Consider the following 19039-nt stretch of genomic DNA (forward strand, 5'->3'; position numbering starts at 1 on the left):
ACATTTTGACGATGCGTGAAGTGTCACGCAGCTTACAGCAACATTTTGACGATGCGTGAAGTGTCACGCAGCTTAAAGCAACATTTTGACGATGCGTGAAGTGTCAGGCAGCTTACAGCAACATTTTGACGATGCGTGAAGTGTCAGGCAGCTTACAGCAACATTTTGACGATGCGTGAAGTGTCACGCAGCTTACAGCAACATTTTGACGATGTGTGAAGTGTCACACAGCTTATAATTTATTTATTTATTTATTTATTTATTTATTTATTTATTTATGATAAGGTACCTTACAGCTAGTGATACAATTTTTGAGATGAATAAATACTAAGCTACGCCAATTAAAAGGTACACCGATAGGTAGTAAAAATAATATACGTATGTGAACAAAGACTAGTATAAGAATTTTACAAATGATAAGAGAAAATATTTTAATTTCATGTAGGTAAAGTAAGCATTGATCAAGCCCAATAAGTATTTATAAAGAAAGGAAATGTTTTAAATATCTATGAATTCATAATAAATTAAAACCAACTTAATTTAATATTAAGTAAAACCAGGTAAGTAGGATGTGATTGTGAGTGTGAGTGTGTGTGTGTGTGTGAAAGTGCGTGTATGAGAATGTGTGAGTGTAATAGCAGTGAGTGTAAGAAGCTAATGTATTATATTATTATGTGAGCTGAGCTTCAGTATTGATTAATTGTAAAATTTGCTTTTTAAAACTAGTACGCGATAAACAGAAGGGATCCACAGAAGAAAATTTTTTATTATAAATGTCCGGGAGCCTATGGAGCGGTGACATTTTTAGATAATTAGTTGATGTAGCCGGCACGTGGAATAGGCGTGTATGGCGAGTACGCTGTGTGGGTACAAGAAACTTTATATTTTCCAACGCTGTGGAATAGTCAAACTTGTTGTTCACGATATCGTATAACAGCATAATGTCTATTATATCTCTCCTATCCTCCAACGTATTTAACCCATAATGTGAGCAAGCCTGTTCATAATTCAACGAATAATGTTTTGTTTTATAATTCATTTTGTTCACAAATATTTTTTGTATTGCTTCCAATCTTTTAATGTGACATTTATATTGCGGTCGCCAGATCACACTTGCAAATTCGAGAACACTACGTACGTAGGCAAAATAAAGAACTTTCAAGCAAGTAATGTCGTTAAATGGATCAGCTTGTCGCAAGATGAAACCAAGATTTTTGTAGGCTTTATGAACAATAAAATCCACGTGTGTACGATATGCAAGTTTGACGTCCAGAATCACACCTAGGTCCCTTACTGAAGTAACAGCAGGTATAGATTCACTATTAATTTTATAATCAAAACAAATAATATTATTATTTCTATTACGGGTAAAACTTATTTTTTGGCATTTTTTTATATTAATTGATATTTTATTTAATTTATAATAGTCACTTAATCTATTAAGATCATCCTGAAGACATTGACAATCGTAAGAGGAAGTGACTTTTCTGAATATTTTTTTATCATCAGCATAAAGTAAGAAATTAGAATTTACAAAGCTGTTACCAATGTCGAATAAATAAATGTTATACAATAAGGGACCGAGATGCGATCCCTGCGGGACGCCCGAAGTAATATCAACAAAATCTGATTTAAACCCTCCTAGAATCACCGATTGACTGCGGTTCCTGATATAAGACTCTATCCATCTGAGAAGATCACCCCTGATACCCACCGCATAAAGCTTACGGATAAGAACATTATGACTTACTCTATCAAATGCCTTCTCGAAATCTGTGTAAATTACATCGACCTGTGCTCCTTCACTCATGTTGTTATTTGTGTAATGTGTTAAGTCTAATAAGTTAGTAGTAACGTTCCGTGATTTAATAAAACCGTGTTGTTGAGTAGGAATACATTTAAGTGTATGAGTGTAGATTTTTTGGTATACTACTTTTTCCAGCATTTTAGCAAATATATTAAGTAGTGATATGCCCCTATAGTTAGTTATATCTTTCTTCGAGCCTTTTTTATGTATGGGCACAATTAAAGCCTTTTTCCATAAGTCTGGGAAAATTCCTTCGGTTATGGAACGTTGGAAGAGTATGCGTAAAGGTGTTCTAAGACTAGTTCCACAGTTTTTAATGAAGACAGCCGGTATGCCATCCGACCCGGCTCCCTTTCTATAGTCCAAATCCCGAATTAGCTTAATAATCTCCTGATCTTTAATTGTGATTGAGCAAAGGCTATCAGCAAGCTCAAAATCGTCTACAGTAGTAATTGGGTCAGTAGTATTATCATCGGATTGAAAAACGGATAAAAAAAATTCACTAAACGCTGAACAAATGTCGTTACCATCAGTAAGGTTGCGTTCACGGAAAATCATACTGCATGGGTAACTAGAGTTATTTCGTTTGTCTTTAATATACGTCCAGAATTCTTTAGGCGTGGTTTTAATAGATTTTTGGCAACGTAAAATGTATTTTAAGTACGCTTCGTCCTGAAGTTTTTTTACTCTAGTTCTAAGCAGTGAAAAAGACGCGTAATCGTTTGGATTTTTGTATTTCTTCCAACGAAAGTGAAACTTATATTTTTCTTTTATTAAATTAATTAATGCAGGCGTATACCATTTCGGATATTGACGACGAGATGAAATCCTAACAGACGGTACGTATTTCTCTATAAGAGAATTTAAAACATTATAAAATTTATCGATGGAAATATTAATTGATGCGGAATTTAAAACGTCAGTCCAATTTATTTTACTAATTTCACGATTTATTGTAGTATAATCAGCCTTATAGAATTTTTTTATTTTAGAAAACTGGGAACGTAACGGTTGTATATAAACATCTTTTATTGTAATTACAAATGGTTGATGGTATCGATCAATGTTGACAAGGGAATCAGAGGATATAATATCATTACAATCAATAGATAAATTAGAGAACACGAGATCTAAAATATTACCACAACAGTTAGGTGATAGGTTGTACTGATTAGCCCCCATTAAGGTTGTTAAATTCATTAGGTCCAGAGAGGCATCTAAAAGATCATTAGTACAGGTATCTGTAATAATAAAAGAGTGATCCTTCAACCAAGTAATAAACGGCAAATTAAAATCGCCCACTATCAAATATTTGTTATTAGGGTAACATTCATACAAGGACAGTAACGCTGCGTTTAAAGATCTTATATTACCAGGCAAATCAGAATTAGGAGGCAAGTACACAGCAACAATGTGAAGGTCACCTTGACTTTTACCAAATTGACAGTTAAAAGACTTACCAGGTATAGTTAGCCAGACACTTTCCACGTTACCGCACGTAATATTTTGAGTTAAGTAACCACAAAACGCTTTTTTAACGCATATAACAACGCCTCCGCCTTTCATTTTATGTTTCCTATCAAATCTGAAAACGTCATAGCGTGAATCACAAATCTCTGAGTCAAGAATTCCATCACACAACCAACTTTCCGTTAAAATAATAATATCATAATTGCTTAAAACGATATTTTTATGCAGTTCCGGTAACTTAGTTCGCAAGCCGCGAGTGTTTTGGTAGTAAATGTTAATATAATTACGTTTGGAAGTCATTGAGAACAAGTATAAAACAATTTAAATGTTAAGTAAAGTACAATAGCAAAGTAATCGATTAAATCGAAATAATATTAACTTACAAGTTATATAAAGTATTATCGCGGCAATACATTTACCTATCTTAAGTATTTTTATTAATATTACACTATTCACATGAATATCATAACGATAATTATAGAATAAAACTATCGGAACACGACAAAAATTGTTAAAAATATTGCGGGCAGTTCTGAAAAAAGTAATGCAGTATAGGGGAGCGGAACCTTTTATAATGAAGTCGTAATAATAATTATTTATATATGAAGTTGACGTAAAATAATTTATTGAGAGCTCACGTATAATGTAAATTAAAATGTATTTATATTGTGTAGTGTTTAAGTATGTTAAAAAATTGTAAGTGGTGGATACTGAGGATATAAAAGCGTATGTAATATGTAGGGCATGATCAAAACTTAAAATTAATAACATAACTAAAAGAAGTAAATTGCTATTGAAATAAATGGTTAAGGGCAGGTTTCTAAAAAATTCTTCAGGTCTTCATCCGAAGCTATGACCTTCGCCGGCGCTTTCTCATGTGCGCGTAAATATATGGTGCAATTTCTGATCCAAACGAACTTAATGTTTCTTTCTTTGGCACGTTGCTTGCAGTTGTTAAGTAATAATTTATTAGCGATTGTAAGATGTTCATTAATAAATATCTTCAGGGAGTTACCCGTGAAACCAAGGTCATGTGATGTTATGCCTTTTACTTTGTTAGACTTTTTAAAGTTATTGATCAAAGTATCCTTTGTGGCTTTGTCTTTCAGTTTGACTATTATCTTTCGTGGGCTGTCCTTCTTGTCTCTGAATGATTGAACCCTTGTAATGAATTCAACATCTTCCTGGTTGAGGTTACAGCTAATAGCGGAGGCTAGACGAAGGAATACTTTTTGTAAGTTTTCATTTGATTCTTCAGGCACACCGATAATTTCCACATTTAAAAATCTATTCTTTTGTTCTGTGCGACCTTGTTCAAGTTCCAGGGCAGAGATTTTCGCTAGAAGAGTATTTATAGTGTTACGACTCTTAGCTGCTTCAACTTCTGACCTTTGAAAGCGTTCTCCAAATCCCTTCATATCTGACTTTAACTTCTTCATATCTTCGTTTAGTCTGTCAACTATGGATAACTTGCAGTCTATATCTTCCAGTCTTTTGTATAAATCTTCAATCACATTTGCATTTATTTTGCTCGTTAAGTCGTTCAAATCACTCCTTAACTTTTCAACCTTTTCCGGCAGAGTAGAGAGCGGTGATAGCATTTCCTCAATCCTATTCAAAGATGACTGATAGGAATTAGGCTCAGTACTAGGTTTAACGGCGTCACCGGATGAGACAGAGTTTCTACAGTCAGGACAGCACCAAGAATTTTGTCGTTCAGTGCCAAGTCTCCGCCAGCCAATTTCAGATAACGTCGCACAGTGGAAGTGGTAAGTGTTACGGCAGCTCGAACAAAGAGCGCCATCAGATACTTTTTCGTTGCAGCGCTTACAATTATTCATACCGAAGGTTGGGGACACCACACAAATCTTATACGACGTACGTAGATAAGCGTTCACGTATTTCGCGCGGAGTCTCTTAGCATAAATAGCTGCGCTGTCGTAGGGTCGGACTATCGAATTAGAAATCCGAGTTCTAATCCACGCGGGCGCGGTGAGCAAAAACTTTAATTTTAAAAATTTTAAACACTTCAAACAACAATCAGGAGAATGTCTAGTCACATACGACACCAGATCTAAACTGATATGACTGAACATAATAACATTTTGATGATGGCCCAAGCGGCACGGTACTTACAGCAACATTTTGACGATGTGTGAAAAGTCACGCAGCTAACAGCAACATTTTGACGATGTGTGAAGTGTCACACAGCTTATAATAACATTTTGATGATGGCCCAAGCGGCATGGTACTTACAGCAACATTTTGACGATGTGTGAAGTGTCACGCAGCTTACAGCAACATTTTGACGATGTGTGAAGTGTCACACAGCTTATAATAACATTTTGATGATGGCCCAAGCGGCACGGTACTTACAGCAACATGTTGACGATGCGTGAAGTGTCAGGCAGCTTACAGCAACATTTTGACGATGCGTGAAGTGTCACGCAGCTTATAATAACATTTTGACAATGTCCCAAGTGGCACGGTACTTACAGCAACATTTTGACGATGCGCGAAGTGTCACGCAGCTTACAGCAACATTTTGACGATGTGTGAAGTGTCACACAGCTTATAAAAACATTTTGATGATGGCCCAAGCGGCACGGTACTTACAGCAACATTTTGACGATGCGTGAAGTGGCAGGCAGCTTACAGCAACATTTTGACGATGCGTGAAGTGTCACGCAGCTTATAATAACATTTTGACAATGTCCCAAGTGGCACGGTACTTACAGCAACATTTTGACGATGCGCGAAGTGTCACGCAGCTTACAGCAACATTTTGACGATGTGTGAAGTGTCACACAGCTTATAATAACATTTTGATGATGGCCCAAGCGGCACGGTACTTACAGCAACATTTTGACGATGTGTGAAGTGTCACGCAGCTTACAGCAACATTTTGACGATGTGTGAAGTGTCACACAGCTTATAATAACATTTTGATGATGGCCCAAGCGGCATGGTACTTACAGCAACATTTTGACGATGTGTGAAGTGTCACGCAGCTTACAGCAACATTTTGACGCTGTGTGAAGTGTCACACAGCTTATAATAACATTTTGATGATGGCCCAAGCGGCACGGTACTTACAGCAACATGTTGACGATGCGCGAAGTGTCACGCAGCTTACAGCAACATTTTGACGATGCGTGAAGTGTCACGCAGCATACAGCAACATTTTGACGATGCGTGAAGTGTCAGGCAGCTTACAGCAACATTTTGACGATGCGTGAAGTGTCAGGCAGCTTCCAGCAACATTTTGACGATGCATGAAGTGTCACGCAGCTTACAGAAACATTTTGACGATGCGTGAAGTGTCAGGCAGCTTACAGCAACATTTTGACGATGTGTGAAGTGTCACGCAGCTTACAGCAACATTTTGACGATGTGTGAAGTGTCACACAGCTTATAATAACATTTTGATGATGGCCCAAGCGGCCCGGTACTTACAGCAACATTTTGACGATGTGTGAAGTGTCACGCAGCTTACAGCAACATTTTGACGATGTGTGAAGTGTCACACAGCTTATAATAACATTTTAATGATGGCCCAAGCGGCACGGTACTTACAGCAACATTTTGACGATGTGTGAAGTGTCACGCAGCTTACAGCAACATTTTGACGATGCGTGAAGTGTCAGGCAGCTTACAGCAACATTTTGACGATGCGTGAAGTGTCACGCAGCTTACAGCAACATTTTGACGATGCGTGAAGTGTCAGGCAGCTTACAGCAACATTTTGACGATGCGTGAAGTGTCACGCAGCTTACAGCAACATTTTGACGATGCGTGAAGTGTCACGCAGCTTAAAGCAACATTTTGACGATGCGTGAAGTGTCAGGCAGCTTACAGCAACATTTTGACGATGCGTGAAGTGTCAGGCAGCTTACAGCAACATTTTGACGATGCGTGAAGTGTCACGCAGCTTACAGCAACATTTTGACGATGTGTGAAGTGTCACACAGCTTATAATAACATTTTGATGATGGCCCAAGCGGCACGGTACTTACAGCAACATTTTGACGATGTGTGAAAAGTCACGCAGCTAACAGCAACATTTTGACGATGTGTGAAGTGTCACACAGCTTATAATAACATTTTGATGATGGCCCAAGCGGCATGGTACTTACAGCAACATTTTGACGATGTGTGAAGTGTCACGCAGCTTACAGCAACATTTTGACGATGTGTGAATTGTCACACAGCTTATAATAACATTTTGATGATGGCCCAAGCGGCACGGTACTTACAGCAACATGTTGACGATGCGTGAAGTGTCAGGCAGCTTACAGCAACATTTTGACGATGCGTGAAGTGTCACGCAGCTTATAATAACATTTTGACAATGTCCCAAGTGGCACGGTACTTACAGCAACATTTTGACGATGCGCGAAGTGTCACGCAGCTTACAGCAACATTTTGACGATGTGTGAAGTGTCACACAGCTTATAATAACATTTTGATGATGGCCCAAGCGGCACGGTACTTACAGCAACATTTTGACGATGCGTGAAGTGGCAGGCAGCTTACAGCAACATTTTGACGATGCGTGAAGTGTCACGCAGCTTATAATAACATTTTGACAATGTCCCAAGTGGCACGGTACTTACAGCAACATTTTGACGATGCGCGAAGTGTCACGCAGCTTACAGCAACATTTTGACGATGTGTGAAGTGTCACACAGCTTATAATAACATTTTGATGATGGCCCAAGCGGCACGGTACTTACAGCAACATTTTGACGATGTGTGAAGTGTCACGCAGCTTACAGCAACATTTTGACGATGTGTGAAGTGTCACACAGCTTATAATAACATTTTGATGATGGCCCAAGCGGCATGGTACTTACAGCAACATTTTGACGATGTGTGAAGTGTCACGCAGCTTACAGCAACATTTTGACGCTGTGTGAAGTGTCACACAGCTTATAATAACATTTTGATGATGGCCCAAGCGGCACGGTACTTACAGCAACATGTTGACGATGCGCGAAGTGTCACGCAGCTTACAGCAACATTTTGACGATGTGTGAAGTGTTACACAGCTTATAATAACATTTTGATGATGGCCCAAGCGGCACGGTACTTACAGCAACATTTTGACGATGCGCGAAGTGTCACGCAGCTTACAGCAACATTTTGACGATGTGTGAAGTGTCACGCAGCTTATAATAACATTTTGATGATGGCCCAAGCGGCACGGTAGTTACAGCAACATTTTGACGATGTGTGAAGTGTCACGCAGCTTACAGCAACATTTTGACGATGCGTGAAGTGTCACGCAGCTTACAGCAACATTTTGACGATGCGTGAAGTGTCAGGCAGCTTACAGCAACATTTTGACGATGCGTGAAGTGTCAGGCAGCTTACAGCAACATTTTGACGATGCGTGAAGTGTCACGCAGCTTATAATAACATTTTGATGATGGCCCAAGCGGCACGGTACTTACAGCAACATTTTGACGATGTGTGAAGTGTCACGCAGCTTACAGCAACATTTTGACGATGCGTGAAGTGTCACACAGCTTATAATAACATTTTGATGATGGCCCAAGCGGCACGGTACTTACAGCAACATGTTGACGATGCGTGAAGTGTCAGGCAGCTTACAGCAACATTTTGACGATGCGTGAAGTGTCACGCAGCTTATAATAACATTTTGACAATGTCCCAAGTGGCACGGTACTTACAGCAACATTTTGACGATGCGCGAAGTGTCACGCAGCTTACAGCAACATTTTGACGATGTGTGAAGTGTCACACAGCTTATAATAACATTTTGACAATGTCCCAAGCGGCACGGTACTTACAGCAACATTTTGACGATGTGTGAAGTGTCACGCAGCTTACAGCAACATTTTGACGATGCGTGAAGTGTCAGGCAGCTTACAGCAACATTTTGACGATGCGTGAAGTGTCAGGCAGCTTACAGCAACATTTTGACGATGCGTGAAGTGTCACGCAGCTTAAAGAAACATTTTGACGATGCGTGAAGTGTCAGGCAGCTTACAGCAACATTTTGACGATGTGTGAAGTGTCACGCAGCTTACAGCAACATTTTGACGATGTGTGAAGTGTCACACAGCTTATAATAACATTTTGATGATGGCCCAAGCGGCACGGTACTTACAGCAACATTTTGACGATGCGTGAAGTGTCAGGCAGCTTACAGCAACATTTTGACGATGCGTGAAGTGTCACGCAGCTTATAATAACATTTTGATGATGGCCCAAGCGGCACGGTAGTTACAGCAACATTTTGACGATGCGTGAAGTGTCACGCAGCTTACAGCAACATTTTGACGATGTGTGAAGTGTCACACAGCTTATAATAACATTTTGATGATGGCCCAAGGGGCACGGTACTTACAGCAACATTTTGACGATGCGCGAAGTGTCACGCAGCTTACAGCAACATTTTGACGATGTGTGAAGTGTCAGGCAGCTTACAGCAACATTTTGACGATGCGCGAAGTGTCACGTAGCTTGCAGCAACATTTTGACGATGCGCGAAGTGTCACACAGCTTATAATAACATTTTGATGATGGCCCAAGTGGCACGGTACTTACAGCAACATTTTGACGATGCGTGAAGTGTCAGGCAGCTTACAGCAACATTTTGACGATGCGCGAAGTGTCACGTAGCTTGCAGCAACATTTTGACGATGCGCGAAGTGTCACGTAGCTTGCAGCAACATTTCTTCAATTCCCGAAGCGGCACGGTACTTACAGCAATATTTTGACGATGCGCGAAGTGTCACCCAGCTTACAGCAATATTTTGACGATGCGCGAAGTGTCACGCAGCTTACAGCAATATTTTGACGATGCGCGAAGTGTCACGCAGCTTACAGCAACATTTTGACGATGCGTGAAGTGTCACGCAGCTTACAGCAACATTTGTATGATGTGCGAAGTATCACGCTGCACGCAGCTTACAATAACATTTTGATGATGGCCTAAGTGGCACGGTACTTACAGCAACATGTTGACGATGCGTGAAGTGTCACACAGCTTATAATAACATTTTGATGATGGCCCAAGCGGCACGGTACTTACAGCAACATTTTGACGATGCATGAAGTGTCAGGCAGCTTACAGCAACATTTTGACGATGCGCGAAGTGTCACGTAGCTTGCAGCAACATTTTGACGATGCGCGAAGTGTCACGTAGCTTGCAGCAACATTTTGACGATGTGTGAAGTGTCACACAGCTTATAATAACATTTTGATGATGGCCCAAGCGGCACGGTACTTACAGCAACATTTTGACGATGCGTGAAGTGTCAGGCAGCTTACAGCAACATTTTGACGATGCGTGAAGTGTCAGGCAGCTTACAGCAACATTTTGACGATGCATGAAGTGTCAGGCAGCTTACAGCAACATTTTGACGATGCGTGAAGTGTCACGCAGCTTACAGCAACATTTTGACGATGTGTGAAGTGTCACACAGCTTATAATAACATTTTGATGATGGCCCAAGCGGCACGGTACTTACAGCAACATTTTGACGATGTGTGAAGTGTCACGCAGCTTACAGCAACATTTTGACGATGCGTGAAGTGTCACGCAGCTTACAGCAACATTTTGACGATGCGTGAAGTGTCACGCAGCTTACAGCAACATTTTGACGATGTGTGAAGTGTCACACAGCTTATAATAACATTTTGATGATGGCCCAAGGGGCACGGTACTTACAGCAACATTTTGACGATGCGCGAAGTGTCACGCAGCTTACAGCAACATTTTGACGATGTGTGAAGTGTCAGGCAGCTTACAGCAACATTTTGACGATGCGCGAAGTGTCACGTAGCTTGCAGCAACATTTTGACGATGCGCGAAGTGTCACACAGCTTATAATAACATTTTGATGATGGCCCAAGCGGCACGGTACTTACAGCAACATTTTGACGATGCGTGATGTGTCAGGCAGCTTACAGCAACATTTTGACGATGCGCGAAGTGTCACGTAGCTTGCAGCAACATTTTGACGATGCGCGAAGTGTCACGTAGCTTGCAGCAACATTTCTTCAATTCCCGAAGCGGCACGGTACTTACAGCAATATTTTGACGATGCGCGAAGTGTCACGCAGCTTACAGCAATATTTTGACGATGCGCGAAGTGTCACGCAGCTTACAGCAATATTTTGACGATGCGCGAAGTGTCACGCAGCTTACAGCAACATTTTGACGATGCGTGAAGTGTCACGCAGCTTACAGCAACATTTGTATGATGTGCGAAGAATCACGCTGCACGCAGCTTACAATAACATTTTGATGATGGCCTAAGTGGCACGGTACTTACAGCAACATGTTGACGATGCGTGAAGTGTCACACAGCTTATAATAACATTTTGATGATGGCCCAAGCGGCACGGTACTTACAGCAACATTTTGACGATGCGTGAAGTGTCAGGCAGCTTACAGCAACATTTTGACGATGCGCGAAGTGTCACGTAGCTTGCAGCAACATTTTGACGATGCGCGAAGTGTCACGCAGCTTACAGCAATATTTTGACGATGCGCGAAGTGTCACGCAGTTTACAGCAACATTTTGACGATGCGTGAAGTGTCACGCAGCTTACAGCAACATTTGTATGATGTGCGAAGTATCACGCTGCACGCAGCTTACAATAACATTTTGATGATGGCCTAAGTGGCACGGTACTTACAGCAACATGTTGACGATGCGTGAAGTGTCACACAGCTTACAGCAACATGTTGACTATGCGTGAAATGTCACGCAGCTCACAGCAACATTTCTTCAATTCCCGAAGCGGCACAGTACTTACAGCAATATTTTGACGATACGCGAAGTGTCACGCAACTTACTGGAACATTTTGACCTTATTCCCACGCTACTCACAGCGAAATTTTGACAATGTGGCACGCTATAAGCCACGTGTCACAAAACTAACGATATTTTGATACTACGCGTGCCGCAGCACACAGCGTGACGCAGCACACAGCGTGACGCAGCACACAGCGTGACGCAGCACACAGCGTGACGCAGCACACAGCGTGACGCAGCACACAGCGTGACGCACGCACCTGCAGCAGGCGGTTCTGCTGCACGAGCGCTTCCAGCTGGTGCACGAGCTCCTGGAGCCTTGCATCTTGTTGCCGGATCAGTGACTTGTACTGCTCGAGGTTATCTTCAGCAGCGACCGTTTCGGGACCGTTCTCTTGCTTCTGGGACACGCTTTGGATCAGCACGTCTGGAAATATGGGTATCTGGAATGAGTCTTTATTAGTAGTCATATAGGTCGCGTCATGTAAAAAGAACGCTGACGGTTAAGCTGCGCATTGGCGATTTATTGGTCTATTTGGTGTTATGAGGTGGTATAAGAATAACAAATATGTAGTTGAGAAGCCACGACTCGAGAGCCTACTTCAAAAATAAAATAAGCAGCAAATAACTTTCGTGCTAAACTCGATACATGCCAAAACACACCCCATCGCTTTCATCCAGCGTTCTTTTTACATGATTCGCGTTATATTATAAATGAGAAAGTGTGTTTATGTTCTTGTCTCTTTTTCATGTTTAATTATATAATTTTTGTGTTTGAAGAAAATTTGACGGTAGAAAGTTAAATGGGTAATTTTACCGCGCGGTATGTAATAAGGTCTTATTTATGCAAATTTTCTTTGAACACGCGAGCGAAACTTATAGCAATAGCAGGCAAATGCTAGTAAGGTTTATGTCAATTTCAAATTATTATATACTAGCGGTCCGCCCCGGCTTCGCCCGTGGTACATATTTCGCAATAAAAAGTGGCCTATGTGTGTATGTGTGTGCCAGACAGACAGAGTTACTTTCGCATTTATAATATTAGTATGGATGTGCTATTTATTAAATAGGTTTGAAGTCGGTGCCGAACATTAAGCATTTAGTATTAAGCCCGTGCACCGACATCAAACCTTTTTAATAAATAGCACATATCACTACATAGTATAAAACAAAGTCGCTTTCTCTGTCCCTATGTCCCTATATCCCTATGTCCCTTTGTACTCTTAAATCTTTGAAACTACGCAACGGATTTTGATGCAGTTTTTTTAATAGATAGTGTTTATTAAGCTTTCCGTGCGATTAGTTTTTTGTGAAAATTAGGCTCTCCGTGCGATTAGAGCCTTTAATGAAAATTAAGCTCTTCATGCGATTAGTTTTTAGTGAATATTAAGCTTTCCGTGCGATTAGAGCTTTTTATGAAAATTAAGCTATCCGTGCGATTAGAGCTTTTTGTGAAAATTAAGCTCTCCGTACGATGAGAGCTTTTTGTGAAAATTAAGCTCTCCGTGCGATTAGAGCTTTTTTGTGAAAATTAAGCTTTCCGTGCGAATCGAGCTTTTTGTGAAAATTAAGCTTTCCGTGCGATTAGAGCTTTTTGTGAAAATTAAGCTCTCCGTGCGATGAGAATTTTTTTGTGAAAATTAAGCTCTACGTGCGATTAGACCTTTTTTGTGAAAATTTATCTTTCCGTGCGATTAGAGCTTTTTGTGAAAATTAAACTCTCCATGCGATTAGAGCTTTTTGTGAAAATTAAGCTCTCCGTGCGATTAGAGCTTTTTGTGAAAATTAAGCTCTCCGTGCGATTAGAGCCTTTAATGAAAATTAAGCTCTGCATGCGATTAGTTTTTAGTGAATATTAAGCTTTCCGTGTGATTAGAGCTTTTTGTGAAAATTAAGCTTTCTGTGCGATTAGAGCTTTTTGTGAAAATTAAGCTCTCCGTGCGATTAGTTTTTAACCGACTTCAAAAAAAGGAGGAGGTTATCAATTCGGCCGGTATATTTTTCGATTACTCCTTGGTTTCGTTTTTTTTTTGTTCGATGCGGGATGGTGTCGAATTGGTCCCATAAATTTTTTTTTCGGATAGGCCCAGTAGTTTTTATTTTATGAACATTTTTGTCTGTACTCGATGACTAAATTGAAATGTAGCAAGTAACTTTGATTCACTTCCCGGTAACCGATTGAGCTGAAATTTTGTATACGTATGTAAATTTGATAGCGATATTTCGCAATAAAAAGTGGCCTATGTCCTTTCTCGGGTATCAAAATATCTCTATACCAAATTTCATGCAAATTGGTTCAGTAGTTAAGGCGTGATTGAGTAACAGACAGACAGACAGAGTTACTTTCGCATTAATAATATTAGTATGGATTAGGATTGTAAACTGTGCAGTTTCCTAAATTTTGTAGGTAGATATCCACAAAATAGATACCAGCGTGACAACCACAACCAATTTTTGAATCCAAAAATATTTCACACTTCGGCTTTCTCATAAAAAATATTTCGCTTGATAAAAACGATAAAACAACTGCTCCACCATAAAAATAAACGATCAACTCACTCTCCAAAACTTTGAACAGTCTACAGAATTCGTAGTCGATCAATATTTCTGACGCTATCTTGACCCTTAACTGCGGGTGTTTCGCCGCTTTATTGTACAGTTCATGTTTGGATACTTCGCTGAGTTTCGCAGTAAAGGTCTCGACTCCTATCCTCTTGGTCAGCAGTTGCTTGAGGGACTCTTGCGAGTAACTCTCTACGGAGTCGTCGTTGAAGTGTATGCAGATCGCCAGCAGGAACGCGGACAGACCTGAAATATTAGTTACATACTGTTTTGGTAAAAAAAAAAACAAATTAATTGTTATTAGCAGGGGCCGTATTATGACCTCTAATTTCCAGTCAAGTTACGCCGGGAATTGAACTGACTGGCAAATTCTTATAATACCATAATTCAAATTCAAATTTAAAAAGGTACAGCCCCTGTAACAAACATTGATATATTTTTTTAATTGTTTATATAATAAACTTGGCTTGACACGCTACCACGTGTCTAGATAGTCTGTTTTGTTTTAGTAGAGACAATTAACAGATCTAGTTTATATTTTACTTTATCACTTATTCTTGGAAAAGTATACCAGAACATGAATTTTTATTTTGGTCTATATTCTTCTGGTCTTTTTCTGTATATAGCAATAGCTACCAAGTGGAAATTCTGCAGCAGATGCTCTTGGGAGTACATGAGAGTATATGTGGGAGTATATTTTTCACTTCACGACTAGACGGACTACCCAGACCTACTATCAGCAATGAACCTGGAAGAGATAATCTTATTACTCCAGTATTGCAAACTCAAACATTTATTTAATGAAAGAATCATCAAAATGCAGAAAAATAAAAATTTACCCCCGGTTCAAACAGCAGTATCTACTAGTTTTTGTATGTAAGGAAATAAAAATTCAACAAGTTGTTATTTTGTCATTTAATAATATATTATTAGCTGTAATCGACATCCTTTTACGCAAATCTGGGGCGGATGCTTGACCAACTCAGCCATTGTGATCCCTGTGACCCGCCAGAGCGATCGAATTTATTCTATTCTTTCATTTTGTCTAAGGGACACACGGGTTCGAGTTCCACCTCGTGTACGAATTTTTTGTATTCTTTATAAATTTATATTTATAAAGCACTAGCGGTCCGCCTCGGCTTCGCCCGTGGTACATATTTCGCAATAAAAAGTAGCCTATGTCCTTTCTCGGGTATCAAAATATCTCCATACCAAATTTCATGCAAATTGGTTCAGTAGTTTAGGCGTGATTGAGTAACAGACAGACAGACAGAGCATTTATAATATTTATAATATTAGTATGGATTTGAATGCAATAAAACCAAAAATATCAAATTCAGCTGTAATCCAATTAGATAAGTGCAGTAGTGCTACTCACCTTGCAGCAGATACTCGTTATCGTCGTGTTCATTGGAGCAGGTCTGGTTGACGAGGTAGCCCACTCCCCCGGGCACTTGCAGGAACGCACTCACTGCGCCCGGACAGTGGCTCATCCACTGCGATAGTAGCATTAGTAGTGCTACCTGGAAACGTGGTCATTACTTATATACAAGAAGCTTTAGGTGTGAAAGGGATAAAAAACATACAGGCGTCATTCAATGTCATATTTTCTTGTTACAAGTTAATGTTCATAATGAAATCTCCAGTGTATTAGATATAAGCTTCTTGCTTCTATATATATAAAACTCAAAGGTGACTGATATAGTGATCTATCAACGCACAGCCCCGCTAGACGTATCGGGCTGAAATTTGGCATGCAGGTAGATGTTAGGACGTAGGCATCCGCTAAGAAAGGATTTCCCGAAATTCTTGCGGGAAAGGGGAAAAACGGGGGTGCACGTACAAAGTCGTGGGCGGAAGCTAGTATATTATAACTTATAACTTAATGCTCAACAAATAATCCTCAAAAAATTTATTAGTTTCAACAAGATTTCAATTATAGAAATGTGCTGCATAATGATGTTTATTACGTACACCTGGATATTAAACCAGAATTCAAATCAATTTCATCAAAGTAGCATACAAATCTATACTAATATTATAAAGCTGAAGAGTTTGTTTGTTTGTTTGAACGCGCTAATCTCGGGAACTACTAGTCCGATTTGAAAAATTCTTTCGGTGTTAGATAACCCATTTATCGAGGCTATATATCATCTCGCTAAGACCAACAGGAGCGGAGCCACGCGGGAGAAACCGCGGAGCGCAGCTATTTACTTGAACTATTTACTGAACTCAATGGGAAATATTTATCATGTACACTTGGATAGAATGGACGAAAAACTTAAAATCATTAGCAGCAAAAGAGGGTAGGTACATAAAAATATGAAACAGGTACTAAAATAATGCTTTTATTTAAAAAACGCTTCATAAAAATCGGCCCGGGATGGTTAAAGACGCGGGTTCGAATCCGAATAGAAAAAAATTATCAAAATATATCCTGCTCCTGCTCAGAACATTTAAATGTGCAGAAACAATGTTTTCGCACTGGAAATTTGCACCCGAATTTTTTTTATCATAGAGAAAAAATATTCTGAACTTACTTTAGACTGCAGTTTCGTAGTCTGCTGCAGCAGCACAGTGCACTGATGCAACAGAGACACCGGCGTACTGCCAACATTTGTGGCCAACAGTACCCTAAGTAACTGCTCCTTCTGTCCAGGATTATCTATCAAAGAGTGCATTAGAGCAACAGCAGAGAACCAATTGGATAGAACATCGGAGGAGAATAGCCCGCCACAGAGTAATTGACCACTTGTGAGGCTAGAGACATCTGTGGACGATGGTAGGAGAGTCTGTACCAGAGATGCTTGGCTCATCTCATTATGGTACAGATAGCATTGGAAGCAGTAGAGCACTGCACACCTGGGAAAATATAATTCACTTTAGAATTATTTCGCGAAAATACATATTGAGTTAAACTTTGCAGAGCTCGTACGCCGGAGCCCGGAACTATAGCGTTTAGGAAATGATGGTTAGGACATATTTTATTTTCCTTTTTAATTTTGGACACAAATATTTTCAGACGTAAGATGACTTGTAACGGATGTAGTCAAAAACTGCTTTACGACGCCATTATTCAAAAAGATAAGATGGCGAACAGGAAATTCGTTAGATAACGACGAAACATAAAAACCCCTTTTTGTAACCAAATATTACTGATATTATAAAACTATTATACTTGTTTTAAGTAAGTTTTTAAGCTTACCTAAGAGCGAAGGGTTGCTTTTCATTTACCATGGACATAAGCAGAACGACGATAGCTGGTCGCGGCGGATTCGACGGCGCCATTACGTTCCCAATGAAGTCCTGATTAGCTAGATCACCTCTTACCACTTCACCGACTGTATTTATCGTCTCCGTAAGTATATCTGCTGGAACTCCACTCGCCATCAAAATATTGCACAGAGCATTCAACAATCCAACATTTTTCATAATTTTCTGACAACTCGATATAATCTGTGCTGAATTGCTCGGAGACACCAATGTTCTCACTATTTGTAGCATACAATGAACGTTCGATACTTTCTGAGGTGACCAACCCACGTCTTCCGAATCATCGGGCATATTGAACATCGGCAATGTCTTCTGTATATAACTACCCTCTTTAAAGAAGTTTATATTACTACTGTTATTCTTCAATAGATTCAACATGAGCAATAAACAATCTTCGACAATGATCCCTCCATCCGAATAGCCCTCGCTCGAAACTATTTCGAACAATCTATCGAACGCGTTTTCGAAAGCGACAATCTTTTGTATATTCGCATTGCCCTTCGTCAATTTTATTAGTAGAAGGAGAGTTTCGTTACGGATAACTTCTCTAGTGTCTCCAAGTAAATCCATCATTTTGGAGACACCCATAGGTTTGACTAGAATTATTTCCTGAATGTCCTTAGTCCTATTTGTAAGAAGGGAGGTTAATAATTGAACGGCAGACAGTCGAACTCTAAAATCGTATTCATCTAAGAGATCTAACACAAGTTGAATATTGTGCGGGTCCTTTATGAACATCTCAGTGAATTGCTCACCGATATTCATAGGAACGTGAGGATTATCTTCCTCTTCTTCAAATTGTGACGGTGACATTATGTTATTTAGGGTGTCTAAGGCATAGTTTATTGTTTCATTGTCCGCGCGATCAAGTTCTAACACCTGTAAATATGAAAGTAGATAAAAAAACATAACATTCAGTAGATTCCATTGTTTGGAAAAATGTCAAAGAAAAATAATGTCTTTTCATGTTCAATGCCCACAAATACTACTTATAAATGCGAAAAACTCCTTGACACAGGAGTTGAAATCGTACTCATATCAAACATGTATTGTTACATAATGTGCATGAATTACGAGACAACAGCCATTTTACACATAAATCCTCTCATAGGCGTATTGTTTTGTAAAATA

General features: G+C 39.6%; 1 protein-coding gene across 1 annotated transcript in view; it reads right to left on the bottom strand.

Moving 5' to 3' along the window:
* p115 (General vesicular transport factor p115) overlaps positions 1–19039 on the bottom strand; it is a 32528-nt gene that overhangs the window by 11648 nt on the left and 1841 nt on the right. The window contains exons 3-7 of the mRNA XM_089705548.1: positions 17841–18787; positions 17176–17497; positions 16014–16158; positions 14633–14881; positions 12334–12500 (exon numbers count right to left, since the gene is read on the bottom strand). Of these exons, the coding sequence (XP_089561674.1) occupies positions 12334–12500; positions 14633–14881; positions 16014–16158; positions 17176–17497; positions 17841–18787 (1830 nt within the window). The remainder of the gene's footprint in view (positions 1–12333; positions 12501–14632; positions 14882–16013; positions 16159–17175; positions 17498–17840; positions 18788–19039) is intronic.

Source organism: Colias philodice, chromosome 17 (assembly GCF_061535455.1).
Source record: "Colias philodice isolate Cphi_HAF_F1 chromosome 17, ilColPhil1 Martin Lab GWU primary, whole genome shotgun sequence".
Lineage (NCBI taxonomy): Eukaryota > Metazoa > Arthropoda > Insecta > Lepidoptera > Pieridae > Colias > Colias philodice.